The 27,187-nt window shown below is 39.2% G+C and overlaps 1 protein-coding gene across 1 annotated transcript in view; it reads right to left on the bottom strand.

Moving 5' to 3' along the window:
• The window catches only part of LOC131218988 (QWRF motif-containing protein 2-like), an 82,025-nt gene extending 55,394 nt beyond the window's left edge, over positions 1-26,631 (bottom strand). Inside the window, exons 1-2 of the mRNA XM_058213925.1 lie at positions 26,478-26,631; positions 2,262-3,872 (exon numbers count right to left, since the gene is read on the bottom strand). Coding sequence (XP_058069908.1) covers positions 2,262-3,710 — 1,449 coding nt within the window. The 5' untranslated portion in view covers positions 3,711-3,872; positions 26,478-26,631. The remainder of the gene's footprint in view (positions 1-2,261; positions 3,873-26,477) is intronic.
• Between the last annotated feature and the right edge of the window lie 556 nt (positions 26,632-27,187).

Here is a 27,187-nt window from a genome sequence, read left to right on the forward strand (position 1 = left end):
CCTTGAAGTATTATTTCTTCATTAACAATATTTTGAATTAATCAATCAAAAGCAAGAATACAGTAAACAATGAAAAACTCATTCCGACATGGATACAGGTAAGCTCATAGGATTGCATTAAATAAATGTGAGGGAGATAACTTGTTCTATTTCGTATCATTTTGCAATGCTCCTGACAATGATGATATAGTGTGGATGCTGTGGCTATTTGAATGAGAACCCCCGATACGAGAATGTAGCAAAGAAACATAGATATTGTGGGAATAATGTTTTAACCTGAAAATGAAGATTGTGCAAGACTATGATATGGATGTGTTGTGTATAATAAATGAAAGATCCTAGCCACCAATGTTGGGCTTTTTTCAGTTGCATGTGTATAGTTGCTGTATTTTCTTCGTAACTTTTTTATTTTTTTGAAAGGCTTCATTTCTCTTCTTACCTTTCAAGAAGTATAAAAAATTAAAAAAATAAAAAAATAAAAAATTACAAGTAACTAAACGTATAGTATCTTCCAATCCAGGGGACTTTTAGGGCATGGTCCATCCACAGTGGGGCCTCACACATGCCACTAAACCATGGTCTCCACTCATGCAAACCAAAAATCAAAGTAAACTGCATACTCTTAGGTTGAAGATCATATAATTGCACTTGAAATATTCATGTAGCATACAGAAATATGCATTGAGTAGAACTGAAATATAGCCATCTCATTCAGCTTGAAACTACAATATTCTTGTTCAAACATTTACTCAGGCAAAGATGCACATAAATATTTTCAAGGGGATTATATGATCCCCTGATCATTTTCCACACATTTCCAGGTTAAATGTCAGCAGAAGCTGCAGAACCTATCAAAACGGGGAATCCACAACGAAGCAATTAATTGGATTATGTGTTCTTTATTTTTCTTTTTCTTTTTTAGGAAAGGTGATGAAATTCTATTAAACCCAAAAGGGCAAGCACGCAATTGATTTGATATTAGAGATAAATATATCCATGCCCCATTTGCCAGTGGTGCCATCAAACCCTTGCGGGCACTGAGGTGGTTACGATGAAAGTTTGAGTAACTCAAAGGAGCATAATCTGTAATGATTATATAAAAGGTTAGTCATCCATAATCAATCAAATCATGCAAATTCCGTAATACGTACCAGTTTCAACCGATACTCTAATTCTTCATTCCATCACATCATGTAAATTCCTCAAATCCTCTACGCAAAGAAAAACTTTCTAATTTTCTAGTCACTAAAATAGAACTCACCTAACTAGCCAGAATGAAGGAAAATCACGACAAAATACTACAAAGAGAAAGCAGCCCTATACTATATACAAATTGGATTAAACTATAAGAAGACTTCATAACATAATGAATAGATGAAGCACTTATATATAAACTAAAACGATAATGCAAAGCACTTTTTTCTTTTTTGGAAACTTCATGATACAAGGCACTCGATAACTTAATGACGCAAGGCACTTGATGAAGAAATCAAGGAAAAGTCTCAAATACTTTTTAAAGAAAAAGAAAAAAAATGGAAAAATTTCAATATCAATACATATATGTGTGTATTCTAACTTCATCATCTTTATTAAAAACACAAGGAACTGTTTGGATGCTCAATTGAATTCAATTTGAATCAATCAATTCAATGCAGAGGAAATGGCAAAAGTAAAGGTGAATGCATTTTAATTCATAATGACAAAAATAAAATAAAAAATCATAAGTGCAATTCCATGCATTGCAAGCCAGCCTTGTAAATTGTAATAGGAATTTAGGCAGCAAATCCTTCATTGTGAACTCTGAGATAGAAGCCCCATATTTGCCATTTCATCTATTGAATTTGATTAGCATGATTCATTTCGACATAGCATCCGAATGCACCCTAAACCAAGAGGTTTGCTCAAAGTACATCCCCACGGATTACAATACAATCCGCATCAGGAATATATGAGTTGGATCACGAGTCACATTCAGTGATCGCCATTGACTTGAACAATTAGGATTTTTCCAATTTTAAAGATAATTAAGGTAACCAACCACCTTCATCGTTGTATTTTGTTACATCAACAGTTTACATCACCAAAAACGACCCAGAGTCCAACAGATGCAGTTCCAACCTATCGTATTGTAATATGCCGGGATGTATTCAAGCAAACCTCCTAAACCAATACTGGGAATTTCACAAGGGGAACACCAAACTGCAATGTTGTGAAAGAATAAACACATCGTATAAATCAAAAGGAAGCAGTAGGACCCATACCTCCGCAGTCAGTCTTTGCATCGACATGGCAGCATCTGCTCTCGCATTAACAAACCGCCACTGCAAGTACCGATTATACAACAGCCTCAGCATATGTGCATCTTCAATCCGATTCTCCCCCATCTTCCCTCTCCGAACGTCAGCAACAAAGCTGAGAATCGAAGGTGTGCTGCTTGGTTGATTGCTCACAGAGCCCACTGAAGAATTCCTCATCCGCGATGGGCTCGGCATTCCCCTCGAAGGAGAGGACGTCGATGACACCATGAGCTTACATGGAGATGGATGCCGAATGGGTCCTTTCAGAGGCGACGACAGTGCCCGACTATTCGGGACTGTCCGAGGAGATGATAAAGGGCTATCCACTAATGCCTTCTTTGATGAAATGATCTTTGATGGGGTGGTTGTCCGTGACCCAGTTGTTGACAATGGCGAACTCGGGTCTTGCAGGCGACGCAGACGGCTGTTTGTCTCCTGCCAAAACCTCGCAGGGACACTGATGCCACGAGGCGTGGCCCGCCCACGAGGGACGCCACTAAATTCCTGCACCCCTGAATTGCTTCCAGAGGAAACGCTCTCTGTATCAGACGCTGTAAGGTCACAAGGAACATGAGACCCATTCTCTGAATCAGCATCACGGCCCACCTGAACTGTCTTGGCCACATCCACATTACCCAAATCAGGGCGTATTCTGCTCTCGAACGAAGCCCGCCGTCCTTCATCGATCATCGACTGCTGCAAAGTCCGAACCACTGACCCAGACAGCGGCCCGCCTGGCTTCATCTTCTCACTGGTACAATCTAAACTCTTCGTCAGCGGATTCGACTGCCGAGCTCTCGCAGGCCAACGGTGCTGATCAATCGGCTTCGAGTTCTCCACCTGATGATCCCTGACGACCCCGCCCTCAACCCTCCCACGGCCTGGAGTGACCCGCCGCTCCGGCGTGGCCTTCCTACTCAAATTGGGCGTCTGCGGCGGAGCAGCCTTGACCTTGCTAACCGGGAGCGAGAACGACTCGCCCTGAAACGAGACTGAAAGGCTCCGGGTGGAAGTCCAGAGCACCTTAGCGGCAGCCGACATTTCCGCCATGGCATTGCCGTGCTTCGAATCGGGCTGCGGTGTGGTGGGCCGGGGAGTGATAGGGCGCCTGCGCTCGACGGATTGGGCGCGTTTAGGGATCGACGGCTCAGGTAATGTGAGCCCACGGGAGACGAGGGGAGACGGGCACCTTCTAGAAGAAGAAGACGAATAGGAAGAGGAAGATGAAGAAGAGGAAGAGGACATGTATCTGGAGGTGATTTCTCTGGTTTTGGGCTTTCTGTGAAGAGGGGCGACGCCATTGTCTTTCTCAGAAGGGAGGAGAGGAGGCCTTGATGGATTGTGATGGTGGGCCTCATCAGCTGGGGTTTTGGGGTTGTTTTGGGAAGGAGTGGCAGAGATGGCAGCCACCATGATCAGAGATCTATGGTCACATCTCTCTCTCTCTCTCTCTCTCTCTCTTAGAGACTCTGATGGGATAACCCAACTCTCATTTTCTTTCTTTTAGAGACTCTGATGTGATAACCCAACTCTCATTTTCTTCATTTCTGCTTCCATTGCTTGCATTGACAGAACCTGAAAAATGTAGGAGAAATAGGAAGAATGAGAAGGAGAGAGAGAAACAAGATTTTGAGAAATGTGATTTTGGAGGTTTCCACTGACGAACAGAGATGTGATTTTTAGTGGTATTGGGTTTGGGTTTTCTGGTATTTTGGGTACGAGCTAAGTAGAGAGAGAGAGAGAGAGAGAGAGAGAGAGACGTTGGGGAGAGGTGAGGGGATGAAATCTGGGGGTTATCAAAGCGAAAACGCTTGCGTACCTCGCGCTAGGTACCTACCGGGATTACTTTCTCTAACGTGGGGAAAACGACTTAACTTAAATGAAATCCAAACCGTCCATCAGGTACATCACCATCTTTTTACCATTGATCTAAAACAATAACTCTAATTCATTATCTATGTGAGCCATACAAAAACATTATACCTAAAACCTCTAAATTCACATGGTACGGCCCATTTGAGTTTTCGTATCCTTTGATGTTTGACTAGTTCTTTCATGCCAGTGAATTACATCAGATGAATGGATAGGATGGCATATAAAAACTACGGTCCCTACTAGATAAAATTAACGGTGAGCGTTCCATCCCAACAGTTTTCTGTTGTATTACCCAGAAGAGATTCGAATTATAATGATTTGATTTTTTGGGTTCAATGGTTATAAAGAGGCATTGTACCTGATGGACGGACTGGATCTTATTAAAGTTCCACCGACGTGGCTCTCGGTTTGAGAAAGTAAAACTAGTACGCGGTGGTACGCAGGCGCTGTTCTCGTCAAAGCGGTGGTGGAATTAGATTTTCATCGGCCCGATGACATCCGTAGGGAAGCCGAGTTTCAGTTTGTAGAAGTGGGCCATGGTTCAGTGGTCAAGATTCCAGACCGTTGGTTTGACGTGAACTGACCCGAGTCGACCACGCTCTAATTTCCCTAATTGGAAAATTCTAGTAGCCAATTAGAGGCTTTTTCAGTTGAATGTGGACCGTTGATTGCATTTGTCTTATTTACTGTCTGCTTGCAAGGCCAGAAATTTGAAAGTTAGGATCTTCTTATCCCGGAGACTTTTTGAACACATGGTCCATCTGCACTGAGGCCTGAAAATCAACGGTATGGATCACTGAAACATGGGCCTACCTATACAAACTTGAAAGTGCAGTATATAATGGAAGAGTGGGACCACTTTTTGTAAACTCAAATGGTTGATCTGACTTGAACAGACCAGGCCTTTGTAATCTCAACCGTCCAATATTTGGAGCTTTCGCCAGTTAAAATGGCATTGGTTTTACTTCTTTTCAGGCCACACCAGTGAAGTACTATGTGGCCAGTCGGATCAACGGTCCTGATCACCAAGCCACGGGGAGGAAAAAAGAACATGGATATATTTTATACTCTGGATGCCTAAGAGACTTGACGCGCAAGCACTAAGAAGTTGGACACGTGGCACATTTAACGGAAATCAAACTGCAAAATTCCGTAACCACTGAAATTCAGTCCCAAAATCAGATTGGTGACTATAATAACCTTTGATTCGCGGACACTCGTTTTGCTAAAATGGGACCGTTGGATGTTTTTATTTTAACCGTCAAATAAATGTCCACCAACCCCTTTGGTCATGTAATCAAATGAGTTGTAATTTTTGGCTCATGCTACATCTATCTAAAATGATAACGATTGTTTGAGGAGAATAATTTAAATGCCAAGTGTACAACTTCCCATTGCGTGAGTATCATCCATAGGCCTAGCTAGAGTGTTAAAGTTTGCGATGGCCTCTAATGCCGTGCTCATGACTAGTGTTGAGCAGGGATAACTCGCCTAACTCAACTTGCTGGACTCGTTCAAACCCGATTCAACTAGAATTAAATGGGTGAGTCAGTCCGAACTGTATAGGCTTCGCTCAATTCAAACTCAAACCAAGTCGAGTACAAGTTATCCAGTAATTCGACTCAAAACTTGATCCAATCAGACTTGCCTGATCTAGGACGCGGATTGCGTACTACCCCGCTCGTCCCTAGCTCCAAACGGGCAAGTCTGTAGGCGGGCCCACCATGATGTATCTGTACATCCAAGCCATCTATCCCTTTTCTCATCTTATTTTAAGACAACGAACCAAAAATGAGACAGGTCCAACGATCAAGTGGACCACACCAAATAATAAGCCTGGTTGTATTAAAATGCACAAAGCATTAAATGTCAGTTGCATTAAATGCAAGAGTCAACTGTGGCGTGGTCCACTTGATCGTTGGATCTGTCTCATTTTTGTTTTGATGCCTTAAAGTAATCTGAGAAAAGGGATTGACAACTTGGATATACAGATACAACACGGTGGGGCCGCCCATAGACCTGTCCGTTCGGAGCTAGGAACAGGCGGGGGTAGTACGCAATCTGTGTCCCTCGATCTGAAACTGACTAAACTCAAATTCGGCACCCAATAACTCGATCCAGTCAGACTTGACTCGATCTGAAACTGGCTCGACTCGAATTATATAATAAAAAAATCCTGACCCGATCACAAAATCTTTATTCCTCCCTCATCCTCCCTCTCTTCCAATCCCGGCAACCACCCACCTCTCTCTCTCCTCTCCACTCCCTCCCACCCTCCTCTCTCTCTCTCTCTCCTCTCGACTCCCTCCCTCATCTCTCAATCCGAATCGATGTCAACTCGAACCATCTCGGTGATTTTTACTAGGTCGGACTTGGTCCGGATTAGTCCAAGCTAGGCCCAAATCAGAACGGTTTAGGCATGCTTGACTCGATACTAGGTCGATTCAAGTTCACATCAGGGCTATTTCAAAACTGTATCGATTCGGGTCAGCCCTAACTCAGGTCCCACTCGACTGGATGCCCGGCTCCATGAATCATGACCATTGGAGAGTTATAAGCTAAAACGCAGTGCAGAAAATAACAAGCCCTTTTTTCTCCAAAACAGTTCCGTGTCCTGGGAACTACCTAAATATGTAGTCCTCAGAACTGGGGGTGTAATTTAGGCAGGCTGGCCCAATAAATTTCAAGGCACGGACTGACATTTTCTGGGTTTGGACATGGACTGCACCTGAAATGCGCCCTAAGTAATCATAGGTTATAAAATTGGAGTGGTCCTGGGATTATTTTTGGCGCAAAAAAAAAAAAAACACATATGGATAGCCCAAAATGGCTCTGGATCCATCTCGATCCATCTAACCGTTCATCAGAAGACCCCATATAATATACCAAGACGCAAAAATGCACCAACGGACAAGATCATCCGCCAATTGAATTTTTCTCGCTAAGTGTGGACCACTGGCCTTTTTATTTCGACCATCCATCCGCAGAACATGGTGATGGCCACAGATTGCTCAGTTAGTGGGAGTTTCAGACCATGGGCCTGTGTATTGGTGGGCCACACCAAACGAATGGAAGATACCCAAGAAAAGTATCTTATAAGATGGCCCCTTGCACTGCAACTTTTGGTAGTCATTCAGGCACCGACATTTCTTCCTTTTCCGTGAAACCAACATCTACTCGTAGCTTGCTAATTCCAAACGCGGTAGAAGTCCTGTACATCGCACGCATGCAGAGCTTCCAATACGAAAACACTGCATGATCTCAGCCTTCCATCAGGTGGGCTACACTGTTTAGATCTTCTAATACAAATAACATCCCATTGCACATGACAACTGAGCTACAGCATTCAAAATCAATGAACTGCTGGCAAAAAACTGTTTTAACCACTAGTTTACCTCGTAACTGTGGCCCACCTGAGTAGCAAAAAGGCTAGATTTTTTAAGAAGAAGATTTAAGTATGATTTCCAACCAGATGGAAAGTTCTGATTATGTAATACATGTTACATATTAGCACTTTTTCATGTGTGTGGGTGGCAGGGTTCCACGCGAGTGTGGTAGCAAAATACCCCCACCTCAGAATTAAGTTATGATGGTTAAGTACAACCTTACTTAAGGAGTCGGTGGAGGCCATTTAATTCAATTTAAATCTTTCAGCTGTTTTTGCTAAAATAATAAGTTCATCTCATTTTAGTTAATATCAATTGCAGATTAGATATTACAGTATATATAAATAGTTAGTGGTATTTTTCATCCCCACCCTAAAAAAATAAAAAATAAAAAAAAATCCTCTAATACATATTACAATTAAACAAAATGAGATGAATTCAATTTTAAGTGACAACCAAACACCCTTATTAGATTAAGGGTGTGTTTGGATGTCCCACCCAAGATCACAATTATTAGTGCAGATAAGTGGAAGAATTAAACAAGCTATAATTTCCAAGGGGCTTGTTTGGCTGCCACATTAAGAACATTTTATTTTAGATATCCATACTCATAGTAAGCTAAATGAGTAAAGGACTCTCCTATAAAAAATAGGGCCATTGGATAAACAGATGAGGTATAGAAGTGGATACAATCTTAGCCGTTGATATAAATTCCAATAAGCACTAACACCACCTGTTCTGTATGTCTTAGAGATTTTTAAATTCATTTTTAAGTGACACCCAAACAGTGGTTAAGCAACTTTCAAATCCAGCATCATTAATTTGTGTGCAATTTCATCTGAGTGGATACTAGGAAACATCATTAATTTCTGTCTTTTAATTAAACTGGGTCTTCTCAATTCACTTTAATAGAGCATCCAAACGCGACACGGAAAATGTTTCCTAAGAGAGAGACTCTTTTGTAACTTACCTAAGAGTGTGGCCCACCTTATATGTTAACATCATGTACAGTTTCTTGAAAACCAACCACCAAAAACTAGTGGTTGAGATCTTTGAGAGTAAATACTTACAGTATACTTTCATTAGTTTTAATACACTTGAAATTCTAAAGAAGCCATTCAACTTAAATATGCTACATTGATTTTGGAACACACAAAAGTTAGTGGTGGCACTTCGGTCTCAGCTCTTTCATGTTTGAACGAATGTATATTCATGAACATCTGTGGGCTGGCCTACTCATTCAACGGTCAGATCAAAGCTAAACAGTTTATGGTCTTTTCCTTTTAAGTTTTTTTTTTTTTCGCAATTTTAGTAAGTCAATTGAGGAAATTCTCTTATTTCTTCTCAATGTTTTTTTAAGGTTTTAGGTGGTTCAATGAATATCCCTGTCATTTTTAGGTAGGTTGAACCCCACATTCATATGTTAACATCACGTAAAGCTGCCAAGAGCGACGGGCCAAAACCAGTGGTTGAAATTTGCAAACATGAGGTCTTCAGGGGAGTACTGATAATCCTTATGAAAGGGCCTAATGCATGTGGAATTTTATTCTATGATCGTAATGGGCCCACACAATGCCATATATGGTATTTAAAGTTCACATACAATCTTGATCATTGTTTAATAATAATGATCTTTTGAACTGTGTGTCTGTGTATTTAGCTGTGTAAAAAAAAGGCTAGAATGGATAATAGAATGAGGGTGGACCCTATTGATGTAAAGTGTTTGTTTCCAACTCCTAATGCATTGCCAAGCAGATGTTCCAATAGGCTTAGGATAGGACCCATTATACGGCCCCACAATGCCAAATATGGTACTTCAACTCCCACATGCCCAAGGGTTCGATATCATCATTGTCACACTATATATATATATATATATAGAGAGAGAGAGAGAGAGAGAGAGAGAGAGAGAGAGAGGGGCATGCTCACCTACGCACCCACCGATGCACACCTTTGTACTTGTTTTATGGGCTCAAAATCCAAATAGTCTATATCATATGGCACCTAATGAAACCCCCCAAGGCTCAACTTTCAGCCTTATCCAAAAGTTTGGTAGGCCATAGCAAAGAAAAAGGCAAGTCAATGGAGGTTACTGTTTCCTTTTTCAATGGTCCACTGAAGTTTTGGATCAGGCTAAAAGTTGGGCTCTAAAGGTTATATGGGAAAAGGTTCTATGTGGTCGAGCTCATGGGAACTTTCCATGAGGTTGAGCTGTGTTGGCCCACCGTGATGGGTGTCGAACATCTACCCCATCAGTCAAATGCACCATTCCATGATGGGCCTAGGGCTTAAAAATCAAGTAAATCCATAACTTGTGTGGACCACAACATATACAAAAGTTGAGAGGGGTTACCCTCCATTAAAACATTCATAATCATTAGATGGGCCCACCGAGATCTGGTTCACAAATCCAGCCCATCCATTATGTGTGTCCCACTTGGATGAGTGGTCGGACCAATTTTCAGACGCATCCAAATTTAAAGTGGGCCCCACCAAGTGCTTTTATATGTTTTGGGCATATCTTCACATTATTTTAGATGGTATGACCCACCTGAGTTTCGTATACAGCTAATTTTTGGGATATCCCATGATTTAAAGGGGACCCATCAAATGTACGGTGTTGATGTTCGACATACATCATAGTGGGGCCCACACAACTCAACCTCATGGGAAGTTCCCATGAGCTCAACCACATAGAACCTTTTCCACATATATATATATATATATATATATATATAAGATAAAAGGTAAATGTAATTACTACTCTTGATGGGAAGTTTTGAACTTAGCTTCAAACAAATGAACTGATTATATAACATGCCAAAGCTTAGGGTCAATTTTGATAAGAGATATTGCAAAATTGGTATTAAGTTAGATTATGATTTTGGTGGGGCCGGTCATCCTCTTCATGTTGGATTAGTAAATATTCAATGATAAAGTTAAAATAAATATATAAATAAAATATTGATATGTGAAATCATGCAAAGGAAAGCTCCGGTGATAGCCTCATTAGTATAGTGGATCGAAGTTGGAGTTCATGAGGCACATTAAAATTAGAATAAGGCCTAATACCATTACTCCTACCCAAAAGGACCCTTGGGGGTCATTTGACAGTGTGGATTGGGTGGTATTGGAAGGTATTGTAGTGGATTTAGAATCCAATGACCACTTGGCAGCTTAGATTAGAAGGTATTTGGAAAATATGTGAATTCCAAATACTCAATCCGGTTGAGTTTTGCAATCTTTCTCTTTTCTTGAAATTACAAATCCTCTTTCCCTTTTTGTTCATTTTTTAAGGCGGGAGAGCTACACATGTAACAAATGTGTCGCTAGACTACTAATCTATTGTCACATGGACCTCATGATATCTAAAAACAATCATATTATCAGCTGTATTACTAAAATTACATCAACAAAATTATTCGAGCAGTCTGAACATTATCATGTAAATTATACCATGTAAACCAGTAGTTTAAAAATGTTAGTTGCCACTCAGTTGTGATCCTATGCTTGTTGCCCATTCGAGACTTAGATTTCATCTTCTTTTTTCTTTTTCTTTTTTCTTTTTTTTTTTGCGAAAGTATATATTTTAATGGGCTTATAATAATCAGTGTGAAACATCACATATGTACACTAATTACATATGTTAAACTTGATTTAGTAATTAAGTTCAAACTCCTATAAATATACGCATAATTTCAATGCATTGTTATTTTAGATTCCAGGGCATTTTGAATATAAGTTGTCAAACGAAATTGAAGGATTTGAAATAATCTTGATCAGGAATCCACATAAACGAGCCATTAAGTTCTTTATAGAAAAAAAAAACGAAGAGTATTGCTACTCTGTATACTTATAAGGCAACTCATGTACATGCCACCATGAGTGCCTGCATAATACATAGTTATAAGATTTAATCGCAGTTATCACGGGGTCTATTGGAGTTATGCCATAGAAAATCATCATAAATCTTATTCATGGATGACATGGTTTGATGTTAATAATCTTATTAATCTTGTTAGTGAATCATAATGACCATAGGCCTTAGATGAACACGTCGTATTGCACAATTAACATATGTGAGTATTTTAAACATATATAAACATAAGATAAATGAGAGGAATTTCTTTGTTTGTCTTTGAAAAGTTGAAATTAGAGTCAAAGGTTGCTGACTGAGAAAGAGTATTGGGCCATAGATCTCATGGCATTATTGTGTTATGATTATCTAGCAAGTAATATGATAAACCTATGGTTACTATATTTTCATTTGGTTATTTTATATGAGGCGTCTGATGACAAGTCAGGATAAAAGGTCTTCACTTTTGGGTACAACGATGAGTCATTTTTTTTTTGTCTTACCCTATATAGGAGTGTGAGTGTGTCATGAGAATAAGTTTGACACAGGGATGAACATGATGAGGATAACTACTTCGAATCCACGGAGCTTCTTTAGACTCCTCACAGAGACTTCTCGAATCCACGAGAAAAGAAAGCAGAAAATAGAAATAAATTCTAATAAATTCGAAATTGATTAATTGATGAATAAAAACGAGTTTACAACCCTTTAAATAGGGGTACCAAGTAATAGGAAAGAAATCAGAATCAAACTACAACTCAAACTCCTAGAATCCGCGACTTACTATAAATAGTAAACTTACTATTTATAGACGGTCGTGATATCTACTAGTGCGCAAGGTTTTCGGCCAAAAATAGTAAGTGTCCTATTTGGCTTCACCAAACCGTTCTCCTAATTATTCTAAGCTCTTTTCACGTTGGGTGCAACTCCTAAAGCCCGACAGATGAAGAGTTATAATCAAACTAAAACTTACTATTTATAGTAAAAATGAAATTAAAACAGGGAAACGACCGTCGATCTAGTTATTTTTCGCAATTCCGGGCTGCGCAACCCGGCGTAGCGGGTTAGTTGGCTAAAGTAGCTCGTTCTACCCTAAAATTATATATTTTACGTTAGATAACTCATTCCGGATTGCGAGATACGCCCAATCTAAGGTCCGATGGTCCGGATCACTTCTGTCGTCGACCGGGCCATTTTTGATCCATCTTGGCCATGAAATTGTCCGCGACCCGCTTTACATCAAAGTTCCTGAGGTTGGACATGTTGGACACTTACATTAATAAATCGAGTTCAAATTTTTAGGCGTAAAAGGCCCACTATACTTGATCTATGATTGACTTGAGAACATACTAGATTTGATTAATCCTTAGATATGTTGACATGTAAGGAGTTTAAAGTCTTAATTTCATATGCTTTAGCTTGCTTTATGAGGTCATGATGTGGCCAATAAAAGTGAGTGTGGTTAGCTCATTCATTAAAGTGCAAACGAAGCTCACACGGTCCAATAAAGGATTTACAAATTTCTTATGGACTTACTCTTAACTTAAATTTTAAATATTAAAAATTCACTAAGTGATTTTTTTGATGGCATAAAAGGTTTTATAAATGTTTTCAACAATTAAACTTTTATTTTAATTGTTAAAAATGCTTTAATCATACTCGATAATGATTTGATGGTTTAAATTTTGGTATCCACCACTTGATATACATGAGAATTGAAGTAATGATGAATGATGATGATGGTGAAGAGATTGAATTAGATATAAGGTATATGATTAATGTATAATTAGAGGCTTCCAATGTAGTAGGGCATATGGAACACTATAAGGTAGTAGATTACTATAAATAAAGTCTCTATCAAACCCTAACCCCTCCTTATGTATAAATTTTATCTCGGAGAGAGAGAAGATAGAGAGCCTTGGATGTCCCTACCCCTTATATGCCACATTCATGACATGTTTAGATTAGTGATTACAATAGTAATGTGACATAATGTGTGGTAAAAAAGTAATGATTATCATTACTACCATAATTCAAAGGAAAACAAAGTAGTAATTGTATGCAATACTAATCTCGCATCTCCACTTTCCACATATAAAGAAATTTCACTGGCTAGATACACTTGAATGTGATTTCCGTCAATATGTGTTATATCCACATCATTCATTCATTTTGAAAAATCGTGTTAGGGCGTGTGCCTAAAGAAGTTTTCAATGGTAGATGTTCAATCCCCATGCTAGTTATGGTCCATGTCTTCTTTGGACCTACCTCGTTTTTTCGTCTCATCCCATTAAATGATCATGCAAGAGGAATGGATGGTGTAGAGATAACACATAGATTATGATGGGCCCCATGAAAGTATGCCATGTCAACACACCTCTGTTAATCCATGTCATGCGGTGATTTCAAAGGATTATAGTTATTTGACACCAAGCAATATCCAATCATAAGTAAATAGTAATGATACGAGTTTTACAATACATTACTATGGTAGTTCATTATCCAAATAGGCCCTCAGAGAGAAAAAAGAAATAAAATTTTTATCTCTCCCTCCTTCCATTTATTGCTTTATGCATCTCTCTTAGCCTTATTCTATGGGCTAACGTGTTGGCTCTCAAGTGCCTCATTCATTTAGAATAAATTGAGGAAAGACCTAAATAAAGGAACAATACAGACAAAAATGATATTTCTCGACAACATTAATCAATATAATCCTATCCATATGATGTGTTTTTTTCTCGTCTAGAAACTTGAGAATATTTGAACACGAATTCATAAAAAATAAAATCCTAACAAAGTCCTACCACGTAGATGCCTTAGCGAAAGAAGCGTACAGGCCCATTAATTGCGGGAGGTGGGACACTTTAAGTGACTAAGCCTACAGCCCAAGAAACTTGATTGAAGCTTCTAAGTCATAAATCTATTTCTAACATCACTGTCCACCCATGTTGCCGAGCAACTAGCTTGATTTGCTGATAAAAAAGTCTTCATGAAGGTTGGACCCATTTGGTGCATACCTCAATGGCGCACATGTTTATGATGCTAGCATATGAAGTGATATGTAGATTTTATCCTCTTCACATGCATGTGAGCTTAGAAAATTAGTGGTATGCATATCATAGTCTGCAAACCAAGTAGGCTGATGGCTGGTTAAAAAAGAGAGACTTGTCTTAGTCTACTTAGCCCAGTCATAAACCTGGTTGATGGGTTGGAAAAACCCAGAAACCCTTGACTCAGACCTAGTTTTCAGAGTTAACTCAAGACTACTAAATCAACTTGGTTTCTACTAAATTTCTCGACAGACTGGTTCCAACTCAAGACGGTTGAATTAAGTTGGTTTTAATGAGTTAGGTTTTGATGTGAGAGAAAATGAAGAGGATGATTTCAATGACTCTAAAGATGGATTCCATTTAAACTATAGAAGTTGGCTTCCTTAATAATGATAACAATGATAATGGATGGCCAAAAAGTATTTCAATCTATCAATTAATTTCTAAACAAATGTGTATGATATACACAAATCCACACCCTGTAAAACCCCAAATAACTTAAACTCAATACCAATAAAATCTAAGATTTAAAGAAAATAATCAAGAAAAAAGAAAGAGAAAAAACAAGAGAAAGAGGAGGACTATAGATCCTAACCATCTAAAATAATAATAATAATAAAATAACTAACTCAGTCAACTCAAACTTGGTCAACCTACTCAATCTTGATGACTCGGCAAGTGCGGGCCAAGTCCCGAATAGCACACCACGGTACATACTCATGCTCGGTAGACGCACAAGAGTTTCGACATGAGGTCATGAGTTCAAGTATATCGTGGTAAAAATCATTTGTGGTGTGTCCGTGGGAGTATGAGTGCGTGTGTTACAAAAAAGAAAAAAAGAAAAAGCAAACAAACGGTGAGTGTGGGTTATGAGAGGAAAAAAAAAAAAAACAGTCAGATATATCGGCAACCACTTCTATATTGCTGCACCCTTTTTCCTATCTTTTCCACTTTTTTATTATTGAAAGAGATAGACGATTAAGAAGTGTTGGGTGTGAATATCATTTGCTAGAAGCTTTCTAGCTGGCATGCGTGTAGCCGGCCCATCTACTCAACAAGAATACGTGCCAATATGGCACATGTGTGTGGTATGTGAGTTTCCATAAGGTGGGCCAATTTTATTTTTTTTAAATCTTGTAACTCAAAAATTAAGTCAGCTAAAATGTTCAGAGTACAAAAATAAGGGAAACGAATTGGCCACCAGCCCATGGCATTTGCTCTATGAGCCCCACAATGATGTATGTGTTTCATCCATTCCGTTCATCCATTTTTATAGATCATTTTAGGGCTTGAACAAGAAAATTAGAGGGATATTAATCTCAGGTGGATCACACCACAGGAAAACAATAGTGATTGGATATCCACCATTAAAATCCTCCTAAGGTCCACTATACCATTTATTTGATATCTAATCTGTTGATTAGGTTATATAGGCCTGGATGAAGGGAAAAAACAAATATCAGCTTATCCAAAACTTTTATGGCCCAAAAAGGTTTTTAATGGTCGACGCTCATTCAACGCTGTTTCCTTTAATGTCGTCCACTTGATATTGCGATATAACTCATTTTTGGTCTCATACAATAAAATGATCTGGAAAAATAGATGCATGGCATGGATGAAACACATATATCATGGTGGTGCCCACATAGCACCAACCATCAGCCATTGGCGGGTGACAGGGAGAGTAGCCAATCTGTTTCGAAAGATTAGTAGATGGTAGAATAAACCGTCCATTTGATTTGGACAGTATAGCTCGTTTGAGGAGTCAACCGCATTTCTAGGCCATAAGATCTAAACAGTGAGGCCCACCTGGCTGAAAGTTCGAATCTTGCACGTGTTTTATATTTCTACGTGTGATTGTGTAGATGAACAGAGATCGACACTTTCTACAGGTTAACTAAAAGAAAAAAAAACAAATATTGAAGGGCTAGGATCTTCTATTGGGGGAGATTTTCTCATCCCTTTTCAAAATGCCTATCAGATAAACGGTTCGGATCACATTTCATGGTACCCTACGTACTGAATTATGAGACCTGAAAAGTGTCATATTGCTTCCATGTCACAACTCCCACGTCTGATTCGCATGATATAACAACTCAGTAATCATTCAATGTGCGTGATCACCATATTCATTAAATGGTGGTGATTCATACACAGTGGACAGGGAATACATGCATGACTATCTAGACCGTAGATATCGTTGTCCCCACTATGCATGCATTGTAATCTGAAAATCACATTAATCAGATAATTATAACCTTAATTTTGATAGTTCTACGTGGACGGCTGAACTTTTTTACTTTTAACCACCAATTGAATGGCTAGAATAGTTTTACAGGTAATGCTCTATCTAGAGTATCCCCACGATTTCAACGGTCGGATATACATACGGGCACGCCATGCGGGTGTTGGATTTTCTCTACCATTCTAAGAGTGGTAAGCCGCATATCTTCAAGTTGGAAGGAATAGCAACGGGATTCGCTCGCGTGAAATGAAGAAGCATTTTACTGGCCTTTGACAACATGGTATACGTGTCCTACATCTGGGCAATTCATCAGGTGGGTCTCGCCTTGAATATTCCCCTCGACGAAGTGGACTGATCATGATATACACGTGTCTGCATACAATATAGACAAACTGGCCATATTTTTCTGGCCGTCCATTTTTTCACAGTTGTATGCGATGCAACTGCGAGTTGGTGCTCATGATTAATGGGCCAGAGCGTTTCCATGGTAGCAACACTGATGAATGATCTGGATACTACATACGTATGCGAAATTAGCATGTGTGTGGCGAAGAAAACCTACAATCTCACACGAGCGAGCTCCATCGACATTTCTTTCATCTAGGTTCAATGAACCGGCAAACGTACCAGTCCGGTAGCGTTCAGGCTCATCAGAAATGATGAATGGGCCATGCTTCAAGGGTCTCCCGGAAAGGATAATCCTAATATTTCAATTTGGCCTGTAAACAGACCATCAAACGGACGGTCCAGATTGATTATTTGAACCACTTGTCCAAATTGTCTACGTACATGGGAAGGTTCAGTGGACATCCATTTTGTCTATCACGGGCGCGGATTGGGTACTGCCCCACCAGGATCTAAGCTAGAGACGGAAGGTCCTGACAGGGGCTGCTGGGGCCTACTGTGACGTATCTGTTTCATCCACACCGTCCATCTATTTTGACGCATCATCTTATCCATGAACCTAAAAAGAAGAAGATCCAAGACTTGAGTGGACTACACCACAAGAAGTAATGGTGACGATGATGATACCCACCATTGAAACCTTTTTAGAGCCCATCCTCGTATTTATTTGCTGTATAACTTGCTCGTACGGTCAAACAAACCTGAATAAAAGGAAAACCTCGGTATTAGATTCATCCAAAACTCATATTACCCCCGGGAGGTTTTCAACAGCAGGTGTTCCATCCTCACCCATTATTCAATGTGGTCCACTTGAACATATATATATATATATATATATATATATATAAAGGTTTTATATGGTCAAGCTTATGCCAACTCCACGTGAGGTCGAGCTGTGTGGGCTCCACCATGATGTGTGTCGAACATTAACATCGTACATTTGATGGGTCCCCTTTCAATAATGAGATATCTCTAGGGGTGTACATCGAGCCGAACCGAGTCGAACTGGGCTCAACCCGCTCGACCCGCTCACTAGCCAAAGCAACCCGAACCTGGCCCGGCCCGCTCACCGGGCCAACATGTCCGGCCCGAACCTGGCCCGGTCAGCAATCGAGTTAGTTTAGGCCAGTTTCAGACCCACGATTTGGACAGCCTTGATTTTTTGACTGTGCTCAATTTACTCTATGAGAAGAGCTTTGGTAGGTAACTTGAATGGCCTTGATTTTTTGGAAGGGCTTTTGTCATAGATTTTTGGGACTTTTCTCCATCTACAAAGGGACCGACGATTTAGACGGCCTGGATTGCTGTAAATGGTTAGGGTAACTGGGAAAGAATTTAGAAAAAATACATACACACACACACACACACAGAGGCCGAGTCAGGCCGTGTCGGGCCGAACTGGAACCTATCCGAACTCGGCTCGAACTCAATTTCGGGCCGAAAGGGTCGAGCTTTTTCGGGCCGAGTCGAGCGAGCTAATCGGGCTAGCCCGATTTGTGTATAGCCCTAGATATCCCAAAAATCACCCGTATATAGAGTTCCGGTGAGCCATATCATCTAAAATCATGTAAAAACATGCCTAAAACATATAAAAGTACTTGGTGGGGCCCACCTGAAATTTGGATGCATCTAAAACTTGGTCTTATGAACCACATAATGGATGAGCTGGATTTATGAACCACATCTTGGTGGGCCTAAAAAAATGATTATGAATGTTTTAATGGAGGGTAACACATTTCAACTTTTGTATGTGGTGTGGCCCACACAAGTCACAAATTGACTTGATTTTTAAGCCCTGGGGCCACCATGAAATGCTGCATCTGACTGATGGGGTAGATGTTCGACACGCATCATGCTGGGGCCCACACAGGTCGATTTCACGGGAAGTTCCCATGAGCTCGATCGTGTGGGCCTTAGCATGGGAACTCCCCATGTGGTCAAGCTGTGTGGGCCCCATCATGATATGTCTAACATCAACACCATGCATTTGATGGGTCCCCTTTAAATTATGGGATATCCCAAAAATCAGCCATATACAGAACTCAGGTGGGCCATACCATCTAAAATCATGCGAAGACATGCCTAAAACATATGAAAGCACTTGGTGGGCCCACCTAAAATTTGGATGCGTCTGAAACTTGGTTTGAACCCTCATCCAAGTGGGACACACATAATGGATGGGTTGAATTTATGAACCACATCTTGGTGGGCCTAACAAATAATTATGAATATTTTAATAGAGGGTAACTCCTCTCAACTTTTGCATGTGGTGTGGCCCACACAAGTCACGGATTGACTTGATTTTTAAGCCCGAGGCCCACCATAGAATGGTGCATCTAACTGATGGGGTAGATGTTGGACACACATCACTGTGGGGCCCACACAGCTGGACCTCATGGGAAGTTCCCATGAGCTCGACCACATAGAAATATATATATATATATATATCATATGATGTGGCATCCCATAAAACTCTTAGGGACCAATTTTCATTCCGATCAAAAACTTTGGTAAGCTATAGTAAAGAAAGATGCAAATCAAGGGAGAAGGCTGTTTTCTTTTTCCATGGTCCACCAAGTTTTGGATCAGAGTAGAAGTTGGGCCCTAGGGGTTTCATGAGATGCTGCACCATGTGGATCATTCAGATTTGGGACTCACATTATGTATGATGAGTTCTCAAAAAGTTCGCACTGTGCCCATGGGGGCTGTTGAGAATTTGGAGATATATATATATACATGTCTTATATTAATCTATCAAAATGAATGGACAAGACGAATGAAACACATACATCATGGTGGCCCTACATAGCCAGGTCTGGTTGGAGTAGTACCCAATTAGCTTCCGTCCACAAGTGTCCCACCACCATGAAGACTGAAAGCTCAGTGAAATCAGACTGACCTAACTATCACGTGGGCCACCATAAGAATTTAAAAGTGTTTGGGATGTACAGTTCAGCATGCCACGCCCAAAAATCAGGGCAATACAATCACTCCCTGGTAAAAAATAATAGACAACCATACAAAAACTTCCAAATTCAGTTGGTGGTGCACAGTACAGTTTGGTCTAAGTTTTGAAGTGTCCAATACGCATAGACAGCACGTACAAAGGACTTGTGGTACCACGAGAAACACCTCGTGTATAAGCTTATTTTACAAGGATTTGTAGAGGATCTCTTCTTTTATTGGCTTGCTCACGTGTCATTTTGTTTGTCCTCTTCATTTATTATTATTATTATTTTATTTTTTTTTAAATTTCAAAAGTTCTAAGATTTCCAATTTTCCTTGGAAGATTTAAATTTTATACGTCATGAATAATTTTTTTTTGAAGGGTGAAAGGACCAAAATAACAATTTTCTCCAAAAGCGAGTCAAGCATTGTGAGCCCACTTGATCTATGAATAACATCCAACCATCCAACAAATGCATCCTACTTCAAATTTCAAGTGATGCAAAAATAAGCCAATTAAAGAGGCCAATGCATATGACCTCTGAGGATTGGGTGATGCCCATTTTTTCTATGGGGTCCCATCTTTTGATTGGATCAATTCAACTTGTTTGGGTCCCTAATCATCACGGTGGGCGCACCTGTTGGATGGGGTCAATGTTTTTGTTCTTTTTTTATTTTTTTTGGGAAAAATATTATTTTATGGTTTCAGGAATTGCATACAGAGTATCAGTATCCTTGATCTTATTGAGTAAACTCTGCTGCGTCCACCATGAATGTATGTTGTTTATTCATCAGTTTTTTTAACTAATTACATGAGTTGAGCCTGAAATTGAAACATATCTAAAGCTTAAGTAAACCACATAATAAGAAGCAATGTAGATAAGCATCAAAACCTTTATAGGGCTTATATTTATTTTTCATCTAGCTTGTTCATAAGGTTACATAGACTTCCGACGAAGGGAAGATAATAAATATCAACTTGATCCAAAACTTTCATGAATCTCGAGAAGACTTTAACTATAGTTTCCTATGGTATGGTCATACTTCGATTTCTAAAATAAGCTAATAAAATGGATAAACAACATGGATAAGACACATAATTCAAAGCAGCCCAACATGCTGAGGGTAATTAGTTATTCAGTACACAAATAGCTTACAAGAGCCAGTATTTTATTTTATTTTTTAAAATTTTGTAAATTAAAAATCTTGAGGACCTATACTGTAGAGAAAAATTCTATTTCTTAATTACCTTCCAATTTTCTAATGTGACATTTTACCTACCACCACTTTGGTAATACACCAACCGAATTGGGTACTATCTCTATGCATACGTACATGCATAAAACGCATGGCCCACCATATTGTATGTCACCTTATGGTGAAAAGCTAAATTTTACCATTACATGTAAAAAATCAACATGATAAAAAGAACTTGAATGGGCAACATTAAAGGGAGCATTACAAAATTGCTTTTTAAATTTGTTAGTTAATGTGGTGCGGCTCACTTGAATATCGGGTCAAGAGCATTTTTGTGTTTTCACTTAATCCCGGTGAGGTACATTGCTTGGTGAAAAAATGAAAACCTCTACAGTAAAACATCGCCTAAGCTGGCATAAAACGTTCAGTTGAAAAGAAAGATGGTCAATCATCTATAGGCAATGAAATGGGACGCGGATTTACTGCTAATGCCATTCGCAAGATGTTCCTCCCTCGGAAATCTAAGTAAAGCTTACCATAATGTTTGTGAGAAAGCTATATGTTCAACAGCTTTGTGACCTCATTTTAGAGCTTTAAGCCAAAAGTGATCTCATCGTAGACTAAGTGAGCATAACTAAAAGGACAATATAGGTAGGGAAATTCCTACCGTTGAAATGCCATCCACACCGTTCATAACATCATTCCTACTGGGATGAACTGTCAACACAAATATTAACCTGATTCAAAACTTCCGTAGCTCCGTGAATATTTCAACTGTGTATGTTCAATCCTCACATTTTTGGCCCAGTTAAGTATTGAATCCGTATCATTTTTTGTCCAGTGTCCTAAAATGATCTTACAAAATGGATGGACGGGGTGGATTTCTCACAAACATCGTGTGGGTCCCACCTAAGTTTCGACCATAGGAACTTCATGCCAAAGGCTTCAGCAGGAGATCCGCGTCCATGAAAAGGTGTCTATCGATTGGACGGTCAACATCATCGGATCAGCTTGACTTTTTTGGCTTATGGCCCAGACGCATCGGATCTAACAATTTGTTAGGTTTCGATCCAATCCATGAAGTGGCATCTGATGGTTTACGTATATCAGGTATTGATCTACTTCAAATAATGGGATACTTTGAAGTTTACTCTTCTCACACGTGAAACATTAATCACGTGTGCAAAATCAGAGTTGCTCACCAAGTGGTCACTACGGTGTAGATGCATCGTCTCAAAAATCAGAACATTAGATGGGCTACATTTATTAAAAAATAAAGTTATATTTAAGAAAAATCGGCCCACAAAAACAAATGCTACGTGCACAAGTGGCTCAGATGATGATCATATCAGCCAGAGTTTTGGACACGTGGCATCCATCGAGTGGGGATCAATGGATGAGCAATTTCTAACCACACGCGTGCACCTCATTTCCACGTGCGTGGTAAGTGCACTTCCAAAGAGCTCGTACAATTGCAGTTAGCAGTTTTGTTTTGTTCACCAAACCCACCAACTTTTCAGTTTGGTGGCCCACTGCTTTGGACGCTGAAAACTCGCCAACCAAAACAAGCGCTAATCCTGCACGTGTCTATGTGTTAATTCCTGTACTTAGCCTAATCCATGCCCACTTGCGATACATGTGTACAATCTAAATCGTTCACTAGAGAGCTTTACCGTTCAAATGACTTAGCTCAAAAGATTAAACTGATGTAGAGCGGGTCGCAGACAATTTCATGAGTAAGATGGAACGGAAAAGGCCCAGTCGACGATGGAAGTAATCTTGACCATTAGAACTTAATACGGATGTATCTTGCAAACCGGAATGAGCTATCGTACATGTCATATATGATTTTGGGATAAGAAGAGCTACTTTAGCCACCCAACCCTGTTACGTCGAGTTGCCTATGTCAAATTTACGAAATATTGAATTCCTTGTTTTAATTTAATTTGAGCTATTATATATTTGACTATAACTCTTCGTCCGTTGGGTTTTAAGAGTTGCGCCCAACATGAAAAGTACTTGAAATAATTAGGAGAACAGCGTGGTGAAGCCAAATATGACACTTACTATTTTTGGCCAAAAACCATACACACTAGTAGGAATCACAACCATATAAAAATAATAACTTTACTATTTGTAGTAAGTCACAAATTTTAGGAGTTTTAGTTGTAATTTAATTCTGAAACTTATTCCATGGTTTAGTACCCCTATTTAAAGGGGTATAAACTTGTTTATTCAAATATCAATTAAATTACAAATTTTTTAGAATTTATTTCTATTTTATTATTTATTTTCTCATGGATTTGAGAAATCTATGCGAGGAGTAGAGAGAAACTCTTTAGATTCGGAATAATTATCCTAGAAGAAGATGATGCTCGACCTCTACACATCCTTCCCTGTGTCACAAACTCAATTTATAGTGATACATGAACCTTGAAGCCTAAACTCTGTGCCAGTTTGGAATATAGGATTAGTACAATGGAATTGCATTTTGTCCAATGTAAATTCCATTTAGTATTTGAAAATGATAGAAAATGATTGGTATTATATTATTCAAGAGATATAGCATAATTTCTGATGAATTTTGAAATTTACTATATTTGTATAAATCTTGTTAATGCATGTGTTTTTTCCACACCATCCATCCATATGTGCCCTTTACTCTTGATAAAAGTTGCATGAGGTTACAAGCGGCCCACATCAGTTGTGAAAGCTAGTTTATTGATTACAATTCTATGTTTCACAAAATATAAATTTTATTTAATATGATGTTTTTCACAAAGGAAGAATTTGATCACAAATGTGGAATTTAGGAAGTGAGAATTTTCCAAACATATAATCATTATGTGATAATAATATTAATTCCACCTAATGCAATTTAATAATACTATTCAATTCAGTGTCTCAAACAGCCCCTAAAAATCAAGCTATTAGCATCAAGGTATTCAATAATAATATTGGTGATAATGATGACCATTGTTATCGGTTGGAGCATTTAGTCTTTTTAAAAAAAAGTAAAATATATTAACTCGGCCACTATGGGGTTATAATAGTCTATTATAATCATTTTATTTTTCCATAAAGGTTGAGCCTTTACGCCGACCAGTACTATTACACAATTACCATAATATAATTATCTTTGCATACCTTAATTAGTGTTTCAGGCATTATATCATCAACCACTGATACAACCATATATCACCTTATTTCAGGTTATTTCGAGCCAACATGGGCCGATACATTGGTATCATTTCTATACAACACTAGTACACATCTTCTAACACACACCACTTTCATATGATACTTTAAATCTTTGGCTCACCAATTGGATCACAATGTATTAAACAGCTATATATCAAAGATTTTTTAAAATATCATCCAATATTACTCGAATTTAAATGTGTTTTGATAATAATAGAATGGGCCATCTGAACAAAACAAGGATCAAAACCATCAAAATGACCATAACTGTCCCAAACACATGGAACGAAACTCCGGAAAGTTGTGTCGGTCCGGAACCGATACTTAGAATGGTATCGATAATTATATACCACTACGTGAACAAACTAGCTTGATATTTCAAGAAGGAATCTACGGAAGGCGATCCACGTAATGAATGGCTTGAATATTCATCACGCTTGTCATGTTGGCACACGTGGGGCATGCATACTTGATATGGATTGGGCTACACATGCGTGTAGAATTAGCAAAATGAAAAAAAATTGAAAAAGGAAAAGGTACGGTGTCATACCATGAGGTATGATGGGTCCCATCTTCTTTCCACCAATGGGTGGTCCGAAAACAACCGAAAATAACTTCCACCAACTACATAAAGATCTTTCAACCACGCAGAAACATGTCACCTTCAACAGCGTATTTCCTCGACCCTAGGACATACATGGTATTCTCATGTTTTTAGTGCAATCAGGACTCTTAGTTCAGAAACTAGACCGTTGATATGATGGGGCCCATAGTGGATTGACCATACGATAAACAGTCTCCAACATTGGAAGATCATAACCATCTGATGGTTAATCTATAAACAAACAACGAATGAGAGGATTAAAATTGTCCTAATGAGGGTGTTTTTGGGTCATGATCCATTGATGTGTGGGAACCATGACATCATTTGTCTAGATCACACACGCTGACACAAAAAAAAGCATGAGAGTTTACCACCATTTTAAAGTTGTCGTGCTCCATCGAATGTACGGATGAATGGCATATATGTGAACGTGAATATAGGCTGTCCACAACACAAATCATGATGGAAGGAGTATAGCCCGAAAATAATTTTATTATGAAATGGTAGTGGGATATATCAGTTGGTTAAGATTGTTACAATTAATGTGAATCTTGGGCGCTGTTCCATCCACAATGGGACCCACAACTTGAAGTGCGCAGATCTACATGCCATCGTGTGTGGAAGATGAGGCAGATGGTGAACTATCATATATCAGTAGTGGCCGCACCTCACTAGGGTGCTACAACTCAACCACTGGACTAGATAGCTCAAGTGGTGGGCCCCATTGTGGATGGATGATCAAACCACACTTAGAGGACGATCGTAACCATCGAATAGACACTTAAAATGATCAGCAACTGAATTCACTGGACCAAATCAACCAATTAAGATCGACTTATCCAATGTGTTTTGTGGGCCGTTCTCACAACGTGACCCACAATTTCTACGGTCTGGATTGGTTTGCATGTATGCATGCATGGCAGGATAAATTGCAACATGGCCCTCTTGATGATGATGATTAGTGAGTTTTGCTAAGCCTGCAATAAAGCTCAATCCAATCCACTCATCAGGTTGGTCCCACCTTCAACATGTTGTACCAAAAATAAATCTGGTCCACTCACCATGTGAACCCCAAAATTTGAATCTCTGTTCATCATAGCTGAACATTATTTTGTAAATTGTGGCCATCTGACCAGTGGATCAACCTAATGCTTGGGATTCAAAATAAATATAGTGGTGCCTTTCTAATGGATGGATTGGATCTCAGCTCACCATGCCATGCCGGCACATGTGAGGTCTGTACATGAGCTTTTACTGCACACCCGTATGGGATTAGGAAAGCTCGTTATTAGTTATAAGCAGAAGATTAAAAACAGTAGCTAATGATATATATATATATATATATATAGAGAGAGAGAGAGAGAGAGAGAGAGAGAGAGAGAGAGAGAGAGAGGATGAATAAAAAAAAAAAGTACCTGATCATGCATATCTTGAGGAGAATCAATGACCCAAATCACCCGACTTGAAGAAAATCATCAGAGCTTGTTGTGGTCACTGATCATTGTTGTAATAGAAATATAAGCATGCATTGTTGCCGTCGTTTATGAGAATGCGAGAAAACCAAAGAAGAAAAAACGCATCCTTCGTTATGATTTTTGCACGCTAAGCTTTTTCTAGGATGCCCCGTCGCCATTCCAATTTCTTTTTTACTCTCCTTTGCTTTCAACGGGGTTTTTCTCTTTTCTAAATTCTCCCCCCTTTTTCTATGTCATTGTGGGCCCCACTTCTCTTCCTTAATTGGAATTGCCGTTACAAGTGCCAATGTAGAACACATGTAATACATCCAGGCCATTCATTGGATGTAGGGTTGTCAATGGGTGGGGTCCATTGTTCCCACGCCTTGGCTAATTCCGCTGAGTCTTGCCTAGTTTAGTTCTTGAGCCGGACACAGATCTAATCAAGTTAGTTGGGTAGCTATGTGGTCTTTAGATCTAAGTTTTGATTTGGGTCCGTGACAAATGTAAGCGTTCAGATGGTTGGCCCACCTGACAGACGGATAAGATCACACACGTGTTTGTTTAACACGTGCATTGCGCCTAAATGGGTTTTTTGTATGTTCGTGGTTTTAGAAGCCTTATTTTTATTGCTAGATTCGTTGACGTATTTTAAATTTGTATAATTATTA

This window comes from Magnolia sinica, chromosome 11, assembly GCF_029962835.1.
Source record: "Magnolia sinica isolate HGM2019 chromosome 11, MsV1, whole genome shotgun sequence".
NCBI classification, from domain to species: domain Eukaryota; kingdom Viridiplantae; phylum Streptophyta; class Magnoliopsida; order Magnoliales; family Magnoliaceae; genus Magnolia; species Magnolia sinica.